Source organism: Pararge aegeria, chromosome 1 (assembly GCF_905163445.1).
Source record: "Pararge aegeria chromosome 1, ilParAegt1.1, whole genome shotgun sequence".
Taxonomy (NCBI): domain Eukaryota; kingdom Metazoa; phylum Arthropoda; class Insecta; order Lepidoptera; family Nymphalidae; genus Pararge; species Pararge aegeria.
In genome coordinates, this window is record NC_053180.1 from 5,833,815 (window position 1) to 5,853,326 (window position 19,512).

At 34.4% G+C, this 19,512-nt stretch overlaps 2 protein-coding genes across 2 annotated transcripts in view; one reads left to right on the forward strand and one right to left on the reverse strand.

The window, feature by feature from the left end:
• Positions 1 to 7,362: 7,362 nt before the first annotated feature.
• LOC120634301 overlaps positions 7,363 to 19,512 on the forward strand; it is a 39,815-nt gene continuing 27,665 nt past the window's right edge. Inside the window, exon 1 of the mRNA XM_039904991.1 lies at positions 7,363 to 7,381. The gene's annotated coding sequence lies outside the window, so the exon portion shown is untranslated. The remainder of the gene's footprint in view (positions 7,382 to 19,512) is intronic.
• LOC120634470 lies at positions 11,135 to 19,005 on the reverse strand. Its single transcript, XM_039905128.1, has 3 exons — positions 18,523 to 19,005; positions 15,478 to 15,790; positions 11,135 to 14,381 (listed from the first exon to the last, which is right to left on the reverse strand). The coding sequence occupies exons 1-3, from the start codon at positions 18,895 to 18,897 to the stop codon at positions 11,767 to 11,769; spliced, it is 3,303 nt and encodes a 1,100-aa protein (XP_039761062.1). The 5' UTR covers positions 18,898 to 19,005; the 3' UTR covers positions 11,135 to 11,766.

Consider the following 19,512-nt stretch of genomic DNA (forward strand, 5'->3'; position numbering starts at 1 on the left):
AAATGGCGAAGTTACACGTTTCGACGGCTGCCGAGCTGCATCAGCCAGCACCCACACGTGAGAGAGAGAAAACCTGATATCCACCTCCCTTTCGTTCAGCGGGGTTACCAAACGCGTGCGAACGAGAGGCAGTTTCTGACGTCGATTTTCATTTTTTAAACATTCTTTTCTCCAACTCAGAATCGTGTAGACGTATGAAACTTGCACTGGAATATTTCTAATACCTTTAATGATAAATTGAGATAAAAATAATCGGCGGAATATGTAAGGTTCATACAGAAATCCTAAAACAAAATTTGTAGAAGCGACGGTGGGTATCTTTCAAACAGTTGGATCTCGTCACATCTATCGTTTCCCCTACCGTTTTACTGCATTTCGCGTGAGCGACGAGAGCGGGCGGCGCGTGGCGTGAACAGTTCTCGAACGACCTTCGCTACTCTTATTATCACGATGAATTAGGATAGCTGCTCTCCGCGATTTCACCCGCGTTAACTAAAGGTAATTTTTGGCCACGCGGATACTTACTCAGTTACCCTTTCCGAGCGTAATGTAATATTTCTCATTATTCTAAACTAGGTGCGACCAAATAACATGCTGTATAGCGCAAGGTTTGTCTACATAAGATTGTCTTGATAATGGACTCTTCTTTGTAACGATAATTTGACGATTGAAAATGATATATTTTTTTCAATTATTTTTTAACTTTCAATGGTTATTTATAAGCGAAAGGTATATTGTTTCGCAGATATCTTTTATAATGTACTAAAATAAACTACAATCAAACCAGCGCACACGAATATTATGTTTTTTCTTTTGGCTTGGCTTACTTAAAATATAAGTATAGGTAGGTAGATAGGTTCAACCCGTTTACACAGATTAATACCTGCATGAATTAAGATGAATTCATTACTTTATGGATGACATGAATTAGTATGAATGATCATAATGGATTCTTTGAGAATTCTTTACAGATTCGTAATGATTCACATTCAATTTGTTTATAGTCTATACAACGTGTATATGACAACCGAAATAATAAGTCACATCCTTTAGAGGTACATTATGTACATATGACGGCTGACTGGCGCAGTGGGCAGCGACCCTGCTTTCTGAGTTCAAGGCCGTGGGCTCGATTCCCACAACTGGAAAATGTTTGTGTGTTGAACATGAATGTTTTTCAGTGTCTGGGTATTTAACTGTATATCATAAGTATTTTTGTATATTATTTCATCAAAATATTCCTCAGTCATCTTAGTACCCATATCGAAAGCTATGCTTACTTTGGGGGTAGATGGCGATATATGTACTGTCGTAGTGTATTTATTTTTTATAATTAGGTTTACTTTGAAAATTTAAATGGAAAAAAGCTCTGGTACTATTTAACAAATGTATTATCATGTAAATAAAGGGTAACATTTGTTTTATACACACTAATATATAATTTATTTATAGTTTTGCTTTGTAATCATTAATATATCCAAATTCTAGAACTCTTCCGAGAATATCTGCCATTGTACTGATTCTCTATTGTTTTAAAATGTAATGACAAATTAAGCTCCACTTGTCAGTATAAAGGATCCACATCACGACTTAGTTTGCTCTACATTATTTATTTTAAAGTTTTTTTTTTGTGGATTTGAACCTTGGATTCTTACGAAATTCTGTGATAGTTGTTATTTCTTTTATATCTAGCTAAGATGAATACACTATACTTCCGCATAAATACCTCCAAACTACCTAAAAGGTTAAGCGATCGTCAAAGTTTACTAGATCCGTATAGCAAGTCCTCTTATGTTGGTTGGCGAATTAGTCAAAACCTCAACTAGGTCCCAACTCCCAATAGTCCTAGGGTCCCAATAATCCTATGTAACTCGTAACGATTATTCTTGGTGCCTGAGATCTGGGATCTTAAATAATTAATTCGATCATGTTCATTGTAAGTTTGAAATCATCCTGTGCTAAAGGTTTCTCCTTTTACATCCAGCTGCTAGTGTAATCCTATAAATCTTTATAGATAGGATTTGTTTTTTTTTCAATTTATTTCTTATTTTTAATTATTTTATACCTATTAAATATTATATACTTACTTATTATATATGTATTATCTATTAACTATCTAAGTATAATCTATTTGATGATTACGTGTTACCGTGATCCGTTTCAAAGGGTAAGTGTATCAGTGCGCCGAAAAATAAAACAACAAAAATTTAAATTTTTACGGTCATTTATGTAAATAAAGGGAGCTCTGTAACTCTCCTTTTCTTTGCAATAATGTAACCGAAAAGTTCAAAAGAAAACGTATAAAAACATACAAATAATGGTATGAGTAAAGTAAAGCCGACGAGTAGGGCCTCTTTTAAGTCAAACTCCCCACCTCGTGACGCGCAGTGAAATATAGAAACTCGAATGTAGCGTTACCTAATAAACAATGGTAGGAGATTGATAAATCTATTTTTAGAAAGACATCGCATTGGTCCGTGCGTATGAACAGCGCTGTTGTACCATAAGTATAATTTAGCATGTCGCTAGTGATAAAGTACCTACCTACCTATTTACCTAACCAAGAAATTAAATTATGTTCGTATAAAATTATACCTAATTCTAGCTTAAAATAGTACAATCCATGTTGGATAGTTGACCAGGCACCGGTTGTTTGCTACTGGCTGCAAACATTACTTAAGAATTCCCGCCACCTCCTATTTATTTTATGTCACAATGTATATTGGCTATATATTGTGACAAATAAGACAAGCCAATTAATTAAATTGCCTCCAGAAACAAACGAAAAACTATGCCTACAATTGCGTTTTACAGAAAAGAGTTAGGCGTTCGGCCGCCATGCATTCATTGCCTTTGGCGTCTTCTTTTGGCCCAATGAATTAACATTGAAAAAATTGGACGAAGTTTTTCTATTATACCTAACCTTATATTACTAGATAAGGAATAATAAACACGATAAAATAATAGTGCCATTCAATCGTGCCATTTCTTTTCATTCATCCGTTCATTTCATTTATCTTGGTTCCTAGGTATAATTTTGAAGTGAGTTTCAACTGAGAATTGAGATCCCTTTGTAAAAAAACGCTGACAAAGACAGTTTTGCTAATACCCAAGTACCTAGGTACCATTGCAGTCTTTGCAGTGACTCTACCGCCGATACGGAGTAGACGCAAAACTCAAGGTTGACCCTAGTTTAAGCCCACGCCACCCCTGGTTAAAATATTAGCAGGATAGTGTATGGGGCTCTATCTAGGTCATTTATGTAGGGTGGATCGTAGCTACAAATAACTATTATTGCCAACAAAAAAGTTAAGGTTTTTTTTTTAAATAATTAGTTAAGTAGGTACCTATCTAACCAGTCATAATAAACAGCTAAAGGTAGGTAAAGCTTAAAACAGTTGGTATGGCAAACATGGCAAAACTAGTGATAATCTTATACTTTAATCATGATAAGTAAATACCTGTATGATATAGGTAGACTGTATGTTCATCAATGGATGGTCATACATGAATTTGTATAATCGATCATAATGGATTCTTTAAGAATTAGGTAGGTATATACAGATTCATAATGATTCTCATTCAATTTGTTTATACCTACAGCTTGTATATGACAACCGAAATAATACTTCACATCCTTTACAGGTACATTATGTAGGTACATCTATTTACTGACTCGAGTCAACTTTGCTTAACCAGGGAAATCGACTATAGGCTTCCTTGTGAGAGGAACTGAACGGTCATTTGTCACTGTGTTTACTTTATACTGAAGGAAGGTACCTATAGCTTATAACAGTTGGTATGGAGGGTTTAGACTATGAGTCAGGTGAAACCACAGCTCAAACTAGTGACAATATACCTACTATATGCATGATAAGTAAGTAAATACCTGCATGAATTAAGATGAATTCATTACTTTATGGATGACATGAATTAGTATGAATGATCATAATGGATTCTTTGAGAATTCTTTACAGATTCGTAATGATTCACATTCAATTTGTTTATACTCTATACAACGTGTATAATGACAACCGAAATAATAAGTTACATCCTTTAGAGGTACATTATGTACATATGACGGCTGACTGGCGCAGTGGGCAGCGACCCTGCTTTCTGAGTTCAAGGGCGTAGGTTCGATTACCACAACTGGAAAATGTTTGTGTGATGAAAATGAATGTTTTTCAGTGTCGGGGTGTTTATCTGTATATTATAAGTATTTATGTATATATTATTATTTTCCTATCATTTATTATTTTTCTTTTTTTTTAAATTATTAACAATGCTTAAGAATAAATTAAAAAACACTATTAAAAATTAAAAAAAAAAAAACTTCCACTCTCCGCTTGCGGGGCTTTTGAATGCCCAAGCAACTGGTGGTCAGGGCTCCAGAGTGAGAAACCTCCTCACAATACGCGCCGTTTCAAGGACATATATACATCAGTCATTATATTATATTATTATATTATTCATACATATATACATCAGTCATCTTAGTACCCATACCACAATCTACGCTTACTTTGGGGCTAGATGGCGACATGTGTACTGTCGTAGTATATTTTTATTGATTATTTATCTATTTACTGACTCGAGTCAACGTTGCTTAACCAGGGCAATCGACTTGTATAGTCTTCTTTATGCTTCTATATAATAGGAACTGAAAGAATAACGGTTCAAGTAAAACTGTAATTATAGGTCAACGGTACGGTATTGGCCGCTGTTTTTACTTTATACTAAAATTAGGTATAGCTTATAACAGTTTGTATGGAGGACTTAGACTTTGACGCGGGTAAAACCACAGGGCAAAACTAGTGAAAACATACTATAATCATGATATTATGATAAGCAAACAGTTATATGAATTAAGCTGACGTCATTACTAAATGGATGATTTAGACTGTGTGTTCATAAATGTTTGATCATACATGAATCAGTATAAATGATCATAATGGATTCTTTAAGAATTCTATACAGATTCACATTCAATTTGTTTATACATCGTGTAAATGACTACCGGAATAGTATTTCACTTTTGCATTAGAGATACCTACATTATGTAGGTACTGTAATGTATAATAAATAAATAATAAATAAATATACTATGACAATACACACATCGCCATCTAACCCCAAAGTTAGCGTAGCTTGTGTTCTTGGTGCTAAGATGACTGATGAATATTTTTTTATGAATAATTTACATAAATACTTATAAAATACATATAAACACCCAGTAACTGAAAAACAATCCTGTTCATCACACAAACATTTTCCAGTTGTGGAAATCGAACCCACGGCCTTGGACTCAGGAAGCAGGCTCGCTGTCTACTGGATGGTCGTACATGAATTAGGAAGTTACCTGTAATATATCCTATACAGATTCATTATGATTCACATTGAACGATGAGAGATTTTAGGATTGAGATGTAGAGCTTGATAATGCCTACAAAAAAGTATGTGACAGCATAATATGTATATTTTTTATATTTGAGTAGTTAACGAAAAGTAATTATTTATATAAAATAAAAAAAATTAACCTTTAGGTCATGTTTATTGGTCATATTATCAAAAATTATGAATTCTTATCAAAATAAGTAAACACAACGTTTCAAGTGTTTAAAACAAAAGAATTTGATTTGAACTTTATTCGTATTTTGCACGTAATGTTAGGGCTGTGTCTGATTTCTTTTAGTTAAAACTATGGCAGTAGTTTTCACAAAGCTATAAAAAACTATTTGGTTTTCGGTTGCACAGATAAGTCTCAGTACGTAATATACTTCGAAAGTATTTGAAATATGTTTTCGGTTTTTATTTACACTTTGTATAAACAAATTGAATGAGAATCATTATGAATCTGTATAGAATTCTCAAAGAATCCATTATGATCATTCAAATTAAATCATGTATCATACATGATGAAAATGTTTGTGTGATGAACAGGATTGTTTTTCAGTGTCTGGGTGTTTATATGTATTTTATAAGTTTTTTTTTTTTTTTTTTAATTTATGTAAATTATTCATACAAAAATATTCATCAGTCATCTTAGCACCAAGAACACAAGCTACGCTAACTTTGGGGTTAGATGGCGATGTGTGTATTGTCATAGTATATTTATTTATTATTTATTTATTATACATTACAGTACCTACATAATGTAGGTATCTCTAATGCAAAAGTGAAATACTATTCCGGTAGTCATTTACACGATGTATAAACAAATTGAATGTGAATCTGTATAGAATTCTTAAAGAATCCATTATGATCATTTATACTGATTCATGTATGATCAAACATTTATGAACACACAGTCTAAATCATCCATTTAGTAATGACGTCAGCTTAATTCATATAACTGTTTGCTTATCATAATATCATGATTATAGTATGTTTTCACTAGTTTTGCCCTGTGGTTTTACCCGCGTCAAAGTCTAAGTCCTCCATACAAACTGTTATAAGCTATACCTAATTTTAGTATAAAGTAAAAACAGCGGCCAATACCGTACCGTTGACCTATAATTACAGTTTTACTTGAACCGTTATTCTTTCAGTTCCTATCACAAAGAAGCACCAAATTCTAATCGATTGCGCTGGATAAGCAACGTTGAATCGAGTCAGTAAATAAATGGGTGATTTTTGCCAACAAAAAAGTTAAGGTTTTTTTTTTTAAATAATTAGTTAAGTTGGTACCTATCGTTGTATGAATCGAGTCAGTAAATAAATGGGTGACGGAGGAAAGGACTCAATTTTATCTTGTCCCACATTTTATCAACTCTCCGAGCATTGGTGCACGTGTGGAAATAATGTAGGTAGGTAGGTAGGTAGGTATGTGTAATAATAAAAGAAGGTTATCTTCTGCTATTCCCTGTTGCAGTTTTCCAGGTCGATTTATTTTATCCCTTGTCAGTAGGGGTAGTAGGTATAGGCTGGAGACAAAAAATGATATCCCCCGATCATATCACAAGGAATACAATTAACGTGTCTACCTGCCAAAGAACAAGAACAGGGAATAGAATTTTCCGGGATTTATCCGTTTTTCATTACACGTATACCTATTAGGTATCTGGATATTATTTCTACTTGCGCGCCAATGCTCGGAGAGTTGATAAAGCTGTGGGAGAAGATAAGTTTTAAGCTTACCCCGCAGTGAATTATTTCTCATGGCCATGCCATCCATGCCATGCTGTGCTGGGGAATATATTTTGTATCTACTGTCAATGCAGCCGTGCTGCATTTAAAGAAGATAAAGTGTGAATAACATAATTACAGTGCCTGCGTTATGAACTGAGTCGTCGCGACGCGTCGGGCAATAAATCATTACACAGTCTATCTCACTCGCACCCAAGGTGCTAAGGCAGCGTCATGGCGTCGTGCTTAACAGCAGGTAGGTACCTAGTTGATATTGATGGATAACAGTTATGGAGGGTAGAGGTAAGGAGAGTCATCTTATATGGGAGAAAAGTTGAAAAAGTGTCCAGTTGTATGCGCTAAATAACAGTTCAAAAATCCTCCACAATGGCGCTGGTGGATGCACAGGGTATGGTATGAATGTAGCAATCGTAGATGAATTGAAGTATGCCGAGTTAAAAAATTTAATGTCATTATCGACTAAAGTAGTTAATTATTGAGAATTTCAACAACTTACGTTGTACAAAATATTCTTGTAAATATGACCTTACTTCCTTGTTTATTTTTCAAGCCTACTCTAACAATATTTATATTTGGCGCTTCTTTTAAGAGTTACCTTGATGCAAATGTGGCGCCATCCTAATTCAATACATTTTGACGACACTTTTTCATATACACAGATGATCCTCCTTACCTCTACCCTCCATAATAACAGTCACTAAAACAATACCTATATACCTACCTACAAATACTTTCTAGTGTTTCAAATAAATATTATACGACAGTATAAACACCGAAATCTAAGTACAACCAAAGTAAGCATATCTTGTGTTATGGGATCTAACATGACTGACTAACATGATGATAATATTGTTTCGTAATTGGTAAATTGAACCCGCACCGTGCGCCTTTGATACCAAAATACCTATTTATATCCATTCACTTTACGTAAATCTTTACGTTAGTAATTTGACGTGTGCTCTCGAATCTCGATACTCGAAACAACTCTACAACTTTTAAAAGTAGGTATAGATTCTAACTTAGAACCTTTGTACCTACTTTTAAATTGTTATTGTATAGAAAGCTTACCCTATGTAATACCTACAGGATAGTATCGCTTCACGGAGAACAAAGGATTACGGGATTTAAAAGAACTCGTGCGCGTAGGTATTTATTTTAAGCGAAGTTTTTTGGGTTTAATTACAAAAGATTTAGTAGAGGCATTGAAAACAAAAACTTATGACATTACTTTCTTCATTAGTAGGTATCTATTGCACGACTCATGATGCGAAGCATCAGAGAGTGCTTTACGATCGAAAAATTTGTTTTGCCTCATTTTGGTGGCTATTTTTATTATTATAGCCTTGTTAGTTCACGGAATCAAGATATTTTGCATACTATTGTCGAGATAATTTAATAGAGATTAATTCCATACTTTTAAAAAATTGATTTACTGCAATAGAATTGGAAAAAAACACCAAAATAGGTCAAAAAAATTCCTGTCCGTCATGTGTGAAACCCGAAAACACTCTAACTTGTGAAAAAATCCATTATTTGAGTTAAATTTAAAAAAATAAATTCTAATCGACGATTGTAGGTCACTGAATGCGAATGATTAATTAATTCAGTGTACCTAGTTTAATTGCAATTAATAAAAAACGAAAACTGCAAGACTGTATATCTATATATATCCATGTACAATTAACATGGATGGTGATATATCTATATCCAGTGGCGTGCACTTCATACATGCAAAAAAGCACTGCATACCCTAAAATTGAAATATAGCCCGTATTAGAGGAGGATTTTTTCCATTTTATGCAATTTTCCTGCTGTATGCATACCCTGGTAAGAAACCCAGTGCACGCCACTGTCTATATCTATAGATATTATGTACATTTTATTCCACCAGGGGCGCCTGAGCTTCACTTTCCTAATACAGCTGTTTAAAATTTTTTATTTTTTTTATTTTGCACGACTCATGTGTTTTTTTTCGTTATTTATTGACAAATAATTGGATAGCTATTTTATTAATGTGTCGTGCACTTTTGGATTTTCCAAATTTCTTTTATTTTATTAAATATCACATCTCATACAACACCAATACAATATGGGTAACAATTTTTAATATGTAAAAGAGTACAGTATACATAGGTACTTAATATGCATCATTTCATTTCAACACGGGCCTGCATTTTGAGAATAGAAGTCGCATAAAATAAAGTCTTACAATTTTCTCATTGTAATGCTCGGATGGAGCTTTGTAATTTAGTCGCATATCCTATCTTTGACGTTCAGAAAATACAGTGGTAACTACTCAGTATACCTACTTAGTAACACATTAAATCAATGCTTTCACCTAATTTTTAGCACGCGATTGCAAATGAAGGGTCTAGTAGCACATATTTACTAAAATAACTAGCCTTTTTTATGTTTATTAATTAGTCATAATGTTTACTTATTTTTATTTTTTATAAAAATTATAGTGTTCGACTGCAATCACACGTAAAGCGCTTCGTACGCGTCCAAGGTATATCAACCACGTAGGGGTGCAGATCCTTACGGTGCCTTTTAGTAGGAAGGTAGGTATACAAAGGATGAGCAGCATTCAGTCGCTTTACTACAAGATTGCCTCGCTTGGAAAAGAAGAATCTTTTTCGGAATTCATCATCGGAGTAAAATTTAACTTATTGGGCTAAAGCTCAAAGTTGCGTACAACTCTGTGGCACTGACTTATGACAGAACGTTTGTAAAATTTATTTTACTCAGTAGTACAGCCTCCCTGGAAACATTGTTTAAAGACATTTTTCTCTGGATATTTGTAGCCAATGGTAATGCCCCGTCAAGGTAGGGGAAGATTTTTACATAGTAATTATTGACGGACTAAGCTGATTGCTCATCTGTTAGTAAGAAACACGACCTACAAAGTGTTGCCCTGAGACCATGAACCCGAGGCGTGGGTGTTAAACCTGAAGTGCCTACAGTTACATCGGTAACCACGCCCCACCGGAACACAGTAATACTGCTGAGCGGTTTAAATAACGGTGATAGTAACTCCCCGGATGAGCTCTACTACAACCAACCTCCACCTTTTTTGCTCCTGCTTCCTTCCTTCTTCTTGGAAACGGGGCTGTCCATCACACACAGTGCGTTGTCGAGTTGGCTACACGAGGGTTGTTATTGGGTACACGAGGTGCGTCTGCGGTGCGGTTCGTGCGCGACATACGCTGTGCGAAAGCGTTCCCCTGACTTCGTAGTCACTGGTCAGGCGGTGAGTAGGAACAGCGTGAAGTAGCCTTAGTAAAACATTTGAAAGCTCACAAATCACAATCGACGAGTCATTTTCGCATATCAAACTCTGTATCTTCAAAGTAAAATTGACCTAATATCACAGTTTTTGCGTTGCAAATCCTGTACTTCTGTTTTTTGTTACAAACATTCTACAAGATTTTCTCGCTTGCGAGAATCGAGTTATTTTTGTGTTAAATGGACACTATCTATATGGATTTCAATAAAGCTCACATTTGCTTATAATTCTTTAACTCCGATTTTTAACGTTTGTAAAACAAAAATCAGAAGTACAGGATATGCGACTCTAAAACGAGGGGCATTAAGTCCATTTATTTTTGACGATACAAAGGTTTGATATGCGAAAACTACTTCTCGGTTGCGAGCGTTCAAGTCTTGTACTACTACTAGAGGCTACTGTCAAAAGCTCGATCTAAAGAATTGTAGGCAAATGTAAGCTTTAACTGATGCCAATAAGATCCATTGCATTCCGATGTGACAATATTTCCATACTCGAAAACGACTTTTCGATCAGATTTCGAAGATGATCTAAGGCTACCTGTAAGTCTGACATAACCTCTGCGCCTCGCCATGGCGCGAGGATCCATAAGGGTTTACTTACCGATGAAAAAAAAAATACAAGGGTTTCATTCGGGTAAGGGCGAACAGCCAGTTTGAAATAAAAGAATAATTAAAAATAAGGTAACAATTTATTATCATCTTCAAAATAAATAACATTACAATAATATGCTTTTATTAATTAAATAACTAAACTTAAAACGGGGATGCCATATATTTATCGAATGTTTACAATTTACATCTATGTACAAATAGCAGCTTTTTTCAAAAGGATGAATATTTTATCAGTATTTTTTTGCAGCCATTCAGGAATAAAATGTATAGGCATCAATGACTGGCAACAAAACAAATAGGAGTCATCTTCAACAAATAATAAATCGTCGGTTTGGGTTTATTTATCTTAAACGTTAAAAGCTTAGAGGTAAAAACATACCCAATAAAATCAGACACCCTAAAAATGCAATATATTGATCCCCTTGTTGATGTATGTAGCATCACAACAAAAAAATATTTCAGAGCCAAAACGTGCATTTAATTTTAGTTTTGTGTTAATTTTTCAAAACTTTGATTGCTTACTTCTTGGAGACCTAGATTATATAGGTCTTTTCTGGTGTTATAATCGAAACATCAATTCAATACGAGTTTGAATTGATGTTTCGATTAATATTTGTTTAAGAAAACTTTTAAAGTAGCTACAGTGACAAGCCAGACACCATCTAAAACATATTTACATTTCACGTTGTTTTTTTTCGCGCTGGTTAATTTTTAATTTGGCTAATCAGAATCCAAAAGTTCAACCACTTCATCGATTATCTTCTCTTTGTCGACTGTATGATTGGTTTTGCTCGTTACATTATTGTTTGTAGGAATGGCATTTATTATATCGGGCAGATGCGGTTTTACTTGACTAGTTTGATCAGGTAATGCCTGAATCGTATCCGTAAGAATTGGGGTTAAGCCTGCTAAGCTAGAATTACTTTGGCCCGGTCCAATAATAGGTTTCATTAGATCTACATTTTCATTTTTTGTCGAAGAATTTGTATCTGGTATGCCTAGACTAGAGCCAAACGCGTTTGGGTTAAAATTTACTATCTGTGCCAGTTTCGTTGTTGGATCATAAATAATTCCAGTGGCCTGCTGAACCGTTGCTATTCCAATGGATTGTAATTGAGCATTAAAATTATTAATATTTTGAATAATATCATTGTTACTAGTTGAAGCTATTGGAGTTTCAATATTTAAAGAATCTTTTATGTTATCGGTTTTGTTTGGTGAAACTAGATCATTCGATGGCACTAAACTATGTAATGAGAAAACACCACTAATTTTTGGTACGCTTATTTCTTCTTTTTCAGCTTCACGTTTAGTTTTTAAAAAAGATTTGAATGATTCCGTATAACAATTTTTACTATGGCTAATTGATATTGCAAATCTATCAAACTCTTTTAATTGTTGTGCAACTTCTTCGTTATCTACAACATTATTTGAGTTACACGCCAGATCGCTGCTTGGACGGGGTAACCGGTTAATATCCGTGTCTTTTGGCGAGTTGTTGCCGATTTGTTCATTAGCGCCAAATTCATTATTGTAACGCTTGTTAAAATTGTGAGTCATCTCTTTTGGAGGGTTTTTAATTAGATCAACAAGTTTATAAGGGAAAAGTTCGTTCATGGCGCTATTAGTTTGTTTATCATTATCTATTTCCACTACTAAATTTATAGCGGAACCAGTTGATAAAGGCACAATTTTCAAGTGATTTTGTATATTTTTAAGTATATCCGCCAAAAATTGAAATTCCTCGGTAGTAGTTGTCATTGTAGTTGAATTTAATGATGCTACAACTTTTCCATCTTCTTTAACGGTTAAAACGATTTCCTTAAATTTCAACACAATCGCCGTCGCAACCTGAATGTCTACATCGCATAATTCAAACCTATATTCCGGTATTTGTTCGCAACGTACATTCATCTTGACAGTTGACTTTTGTGCGGACGTTTCCACGTTTGTTTCATTCGTTTTACTTTCTTGAATAACATTCGAACACTGTGGAATTTGACGAGCTATATCTTTCACTCTAATATATCTTTGATTATTAAAAAAAGATTGCTTTTCAGCCATGAAGCCAATTTTAACTAATGTGGGTTTAACATATGTTCTTGAATGCTCAATTCTTGGTATTACATCTAAATTTGTGCTCTTGTTTGTTTCAGGGCTCGGTGTTACTTTGCATGTATCACACACGTGCGGGAATAGTGTATTTTTCAAAAATCTGAATGTATTAACGGATATGTTGGATGCCTTGTATTCTTCACTAAGATAATTATATCGCTTCCACTCGCAACAAACTTCTAGCTTACAACTTGGTTCGCCGGGCAATGTAGTCAGTTCTGCACATGGAATACATCGAGCACGGTGGCGCACATGGGAGTCAACATGGAAACGTACAATTTCTTGGTTGCTACCAATTTCGAAAAATTCATTTTTTACCATATGGATGTTTTTGTGATCATAGAATTCCGAGAATAAAAAACGCTTGCCAGCACCATTTTTAGGTTTGGAGCTACAATTATTACATCTTTTTGATGCAGGTCTATTGTATCTTAACGCAAATAATAATAGATTTCTATTGAATTCTTCTGATGCTGTATATATACAAATTGGTCGTTTAGGCGTACAAACTGTGAAAATGTCTGTATCATATGGTTTATGAAGAATAACTTCCGGCGTGTGTACTCGTTTTCCCACTTTACAACAACAAATACATTTACCAGGCGGACATTTATGCATTGTCGTTAGAAATCGTGAAAAAGGATATTCATGGTGAGGCCAAATTGATTCAACTCTACGCTGTCTTTTGAGCCAACAACACATATCGAAGGTCAGTCTACACTTTGAGGTATTAACGTATTTCATATAATCATTCAATTTGGTGCAAAAATATTCAATTACATTACCCTTTGAATCAGTTGCGTAAATGTCATGTGTGTTTGAAAACAAGTTATTAATTACAATAGCGACATCATGTTTTGTACTCATGTCTAAAAGTACTTCTTCTTTTGCATTAAACGTATAGCATTTTGCTTCATAAATAATCTCAGTTTCATCTGGTTCATCATCAGTGTGAGTTTTATGCGTTAAATCTATGTGTGTTTCAACTCTCTCAAACTTTTTCAATTTTTCTTTTAATGATGTGCACCTTATAAATGATCTTTTTTCTTTTTTATTAGAACTAACTCCCGCATATTTCGGTTTACTTTCCAATAACATTTTATTTATGACGTACGTATTATTGAATTGGTTTATGTTCGTCTGCAAAATAGTCATTTCTTCTAGTCTTGTTGTGTACACTATGGGGTTTTGCATGGGTGATGTTTCCAAGATAGGTAGATCTGCAATCGAAATTTGGTGGTTTAATTTACAAGATAAGAGTTTACGGACGTGATTTGGTACTTCATGAATATTGCTGAAAATGCTATTAAGTTCCAAGGAGCGTCTTGTGAGTTTGTTACTTTATTCACACAGTAACTGATCTATGGATTGATTGATATACTTTAAATGAAGATAGTTTATGGATCAGAGAGTGCCATAGGCTTTTTTTTTCTATGGCACAATGCATGGCTCCTTTGAGATAGATGTTCAGTGAAAAACCGTAAAACACATATTCAGATGAATTTTGGTATTAAGGCAACTCCAGTCTCGGAATTATATAGGATACCGAAAAACCTACTAATAATATTGTAAATGCAAATGAGATATTAAACTCCTTTCACTAAACATTAATTTTATAACGAAGTAGGTATAAACAAAAACTACATGCAGACGAAGCGGAAGTTAGAGATAGCTTGTCAATAAGTTATTTTTTTATTTAGAGGTCAGCTTAATACAAATGAGGAACTTAAACAGACAGCGGATTGTGTCGAAATTCCACTACTTTGCACACCCAGAAGCTAGCTAAGAGTTTTATTTAACTTCGAATCATCAGTTACCAAAGACGCAGAATGCTTAATGCCAAAGTCTTCTTCTTCTCGATATATCTATATTCCTCCCCACTGTGGGAATGTTTCTTCCTTTTTAAGGAAGGCTATCGTCCACCACGCTGGCCCATTGCGGATTGAGAATATTCTTCCAATTATCCCACGTTTTTTGAGTTCATTGGTGACCCAAAATAACATATCTTTCAAACTTGAAGACAGACTTGTTGTTTTGGTTATTTATGTTAACTGCCAATGCCCAGTATCACGTAGAGCGTAACATAGAGGGATTATTATAAAATGTTTTATCCACGTTTCTGATACAAAACAATAAGGAGTGGAACGCTTATTTAGCATCTGTTTCCTCCCACGAAATCTTGGAAGACACATTGGAAAAGTGGATAGGCATTTTCAATGCAATAATTGTTCTTCATCAGTCTTGATAGTTGTGTTGTGAAGTGCAAGATCGAAAGTTTAAAAAACCTCTCTTGAACAGAAGAACACAACGACTTACCTTTACTTTTTTGTACCCTTTCGTATGTTCTTTGCTTTTTATCAACGGAACGCTTTTTATATTTTCTCTTACGCTTTCTCGGATATTCCGTTTTACAGTATATAACATCATCATCTGTCTCTCTGTTACTATTTTCACTGCATATGTGGCTTTCATCGGGCTTCTTGCTATTTCTAGTGTCACTGTTATCTTCTGAAACACTCTGGTCTTGTAATTTATCTTTTGAAGATTCCTTGCCTTTTATTTTTCTTCTAATACGATCGCATAACCTATTTTCTTCACTTCGGACAGTGTTTGAAGGACAATCCTTTCGCTGTGGAAAAAAAAAATCTTAGTATATAAGACCTAATTATTAAGTAATTATGGAAGTGTATACGCAAATCACTTGGATCCCACAGAAAATAAATGGTAGAAAATTTATTAGTAGGGATTGGTAAAACTACTAAGGCATATTCTACAGTATTTATTTCAATTACTATTAAAAGCATTGACTGCCAGAACATTTTATAACCAGTCATCATCGTTATCAACCCATTACCAGCCAACTACAAGGTATCCTTTCAGAATGAGAAGCTCTCCTCTCAGAATGATCCGAGCCAAGTGCGGATTGGTAGACTTCACACGATTTTGAGAACGCCTTTATGCTAAGCGTACAGAGTGTACTGGGTGGGGCTCCAGATTAGTGTCTGAATACGACGGCCGATTGGCGTAGTGGGCAGTGAGGGTCGCCTTCTGAGCCCAAGACTGTGGGTTCGATTGCCATAACTGGAAAATGTTTGTGTGAAGAAAATTATGTTGTTCAGTGTCTGGGTGTTTACCTGTTTATTATAATTATTTTGTATATTATACATAAGTACTCATCAGGTGCTCATTAGTACCCATAACATAAACTACACTTACTATGGGGCTGGATGTCGATATGTGTGTTGTTTTAATTTATTTTATTTAACTGTTTTATTATTATTTAATATGGATGTTAAACTTTTGTGGACGAGCACTTTAACAAAAAGGCAGATCAGTAAGGCGTGATATCAAATAACGCAATTGCTATGGCAACCAAAACTGTTTATATCTCGATGTTTAACCTCAGCTCAGAATAATCTGCAGTGGAGTGAGTGTACAAACATTTGTTACAATTCTTTGCAATTAACTCAAGACGAATGTGATAAATACCATCATGAGAGAACTTTTATACTGACATAGTGCGGTAAGCTTGATTGTTTGCTAAGATTGGGTGGGCTGGTTAGGAAAAAATGCTTTTTTAATAGGCTATTGGAAAACGTTATCAATTATTATCCATATGGTAATGATATTAAGAGTTATTACAGTTTTATAGGAACGTTAAATTGACGTGCCTTTTTTTTTTACTTAATCCCGAAAATTAAAACAAATCCAAGAATGCATTTAGATGACCCAATTTTAATAAATAATTAACGAATTTGAGTTGAAATCGGAGAAATGTTACTATGAGAAATTGGAATTAAATTATTTACCGTTAAGTTAGGAATGACAAATGGTTGTGCTCTGGCCTGTGTAGGCCCGAAAATTAAAAATAATTTAAGAACGCGAATTTTTAATTTTTTTTTTTCGTTTCGCGAATTTTCTTTTTGAATTGAATATTTTTTATAACTATTTCAATATAAATAGCGCCCTAATAGGCTCTTAAATCCAGATAAAATATAGTATTTGTTTTGTAGAAAAATAATTAGTATGAACTATAAACGTGAATTGAAAAATTTTAACATTTTTAAACAGCCTCTTTTTAATAAGACAAGTAAAAAAACGTAGAAAACGTAACGTAAAAAACGTAAGAAAACAAAGGGGTTGAGAGTGCATAGCCGAAGAACTGTTTCGGGTGGAGTATAAAGATTGAAGAAATTATAAATTACACTGTCCATATTCTCTTTTCGCGTTGTATACCAAATTTAGCTTAATGTTCATTGTAGGAACGGTACTCCAAACTTAAAAAGGAAGATTAACTAACTCCCACATGCCCATTTTTGGGGTTCCTCAGTTAACAAATAAGTTTATACTTTTACCATGTACCTTCTTTAAGTCAGTTTGCGAGAGGCCTTTTAATATATTAAGCTTTAATATCCTGGCATAGCATGTTCATCTACCAACCTAACCTTAACTTTGTTGAAGAAGATGCGTCAGAAATTTCTGTTGCAGAAAACCTTGCACTTATTTGCACAACAACGCAAAAGCACATGCCTAACTGCCCTCTATGAGCAACTATTGAAAGTGGGATTTAATAGGAAAATGTAAATAAAATCAGATTCCTGTAATCCACTTCAAGTGAGCAATACATGTATATATCTGGGCTTCAGGACATGAGCCACAAAAATCTTATTTATTTATTAAAATTTTGTTTTTTTACAAACAAACTTAAAGTAAAAATTGTGGAGTAAGATGTGGTTTTGAACACTTAGGCCAGCAGCATGCAGTGGCAGAGGCTGGTAGCTGTTTCTGTATGTGTGGTTCAAGCAAAGTTGGGGCGAAGCATTTTCCCCAAGCCTAATGAACAAGATTGTAGGTTTTAGAATTCTAAGGATGGCAACTGAGGGGGTTTTATTGTGTAAGAATCCCACTATTGCATTTGGAAAAAACAGAACTTGTTGTGATTTGTTATAATACCAATAACAGGTTAGCTTGTTACTATCTTGGAATGCATCAAAACAGCGAGTGAGATTGCAATCAACGGCTAACTTGTATTGCAATTAAAAAAATGGAGCAGACAGGCACCGCCATATTAATTTGGTGTTCTTATAATAAACTGCCCATATAAGCGGCTAATTAGGGTTAATTTTGGAACTTTGAAATAGAGAAGACTATAAATGTTTCTTAAAATATAGCCTTAATAGCTTGACGGTGCTCCTATGGTTCAATCTGTATTGACGCAGCATAATGGGATCCAGCCATTCTTTTCTATCAGAGATGAGACACATTCATTGGGTTAATGTTGAACTGTTTTATAAAGTGCCCTTATGAAGTTTCACTTTCACAAAAACAGTTATTAAATTAAAAGGAAAAATTATTACAAACCATTCTTTCCATGTCAGCTTTTCTATCTTCGAGTAACTTGTCAATGTAAGTAGATGGTAAATTAAATATACTAGCAGCCTTCTTATTAGTAGCGTGGGAATTGTATAAAAAATACTTTAATATCCGTTCGTCTTTGACCGAAGCAGACTGAGGAACGTCCACAGGAGGTTCAGCAGTCGTATTAGACTCGAGAGTTTTCAGATACTTTTGGACAACTTTATCTAGGGTATAAGGTTTTGGTCTCCTACGGCCAGGGTATCTGGTCACATAGTACATTTTAGTTAATTCAATGTTCTTGCCACTGTCGATGTAGCACTGTACCATGTCTGCGAACTCCTCTTCTGTGTAAGGAAGGCTAGGTGTGTATTTCGACATTGTTAATCTCGATCACTGAAATCTGTTTGAAATACAACTTAAAGTGTTAAAATTGTGAAATATTTTTCAACTATGGACAATAACAATAGACGCGAATCCGCCGCTCACAAATTTCTATGCTAACGTCAAAATGAAACACAGACAAGTAATGAAGTTTTGTTTGTCATAGCTGTGGGTTCCGGCTATTTTAAACGAAATGAAACCTTCATCTTCAATCTTCATTATAGTTTACGCACGAAAGTAACATATTCAATCTGTGTATTCAATCAATGGTTAACGCTTTAGAAAACACTATCAATATTTATATCATAACCGCGCAGTAGTATGTATTGCCAAAAGGCTGCCTTTTGCTTTGGATTAACGTGCACTGTACAAGTAGCTTTATCCAATAATTTTTCCGACGGTTGCTTAACGTTGGCCTAATCTGTTTGCGCCATACAAAATATGCGATGAGTTTACAACTGTCGATACAAAATTATTCGTTTTGTACAAGTTGGCAACTGCTCAGAAAAATTAGTTGTTGTTATAGTGGATACTACTTCCTGGAAATTCATAATGGACTGTCTCCGATTTAACCGAAAAGTATGAATATATATTTACCTACTGCTCGGTTGA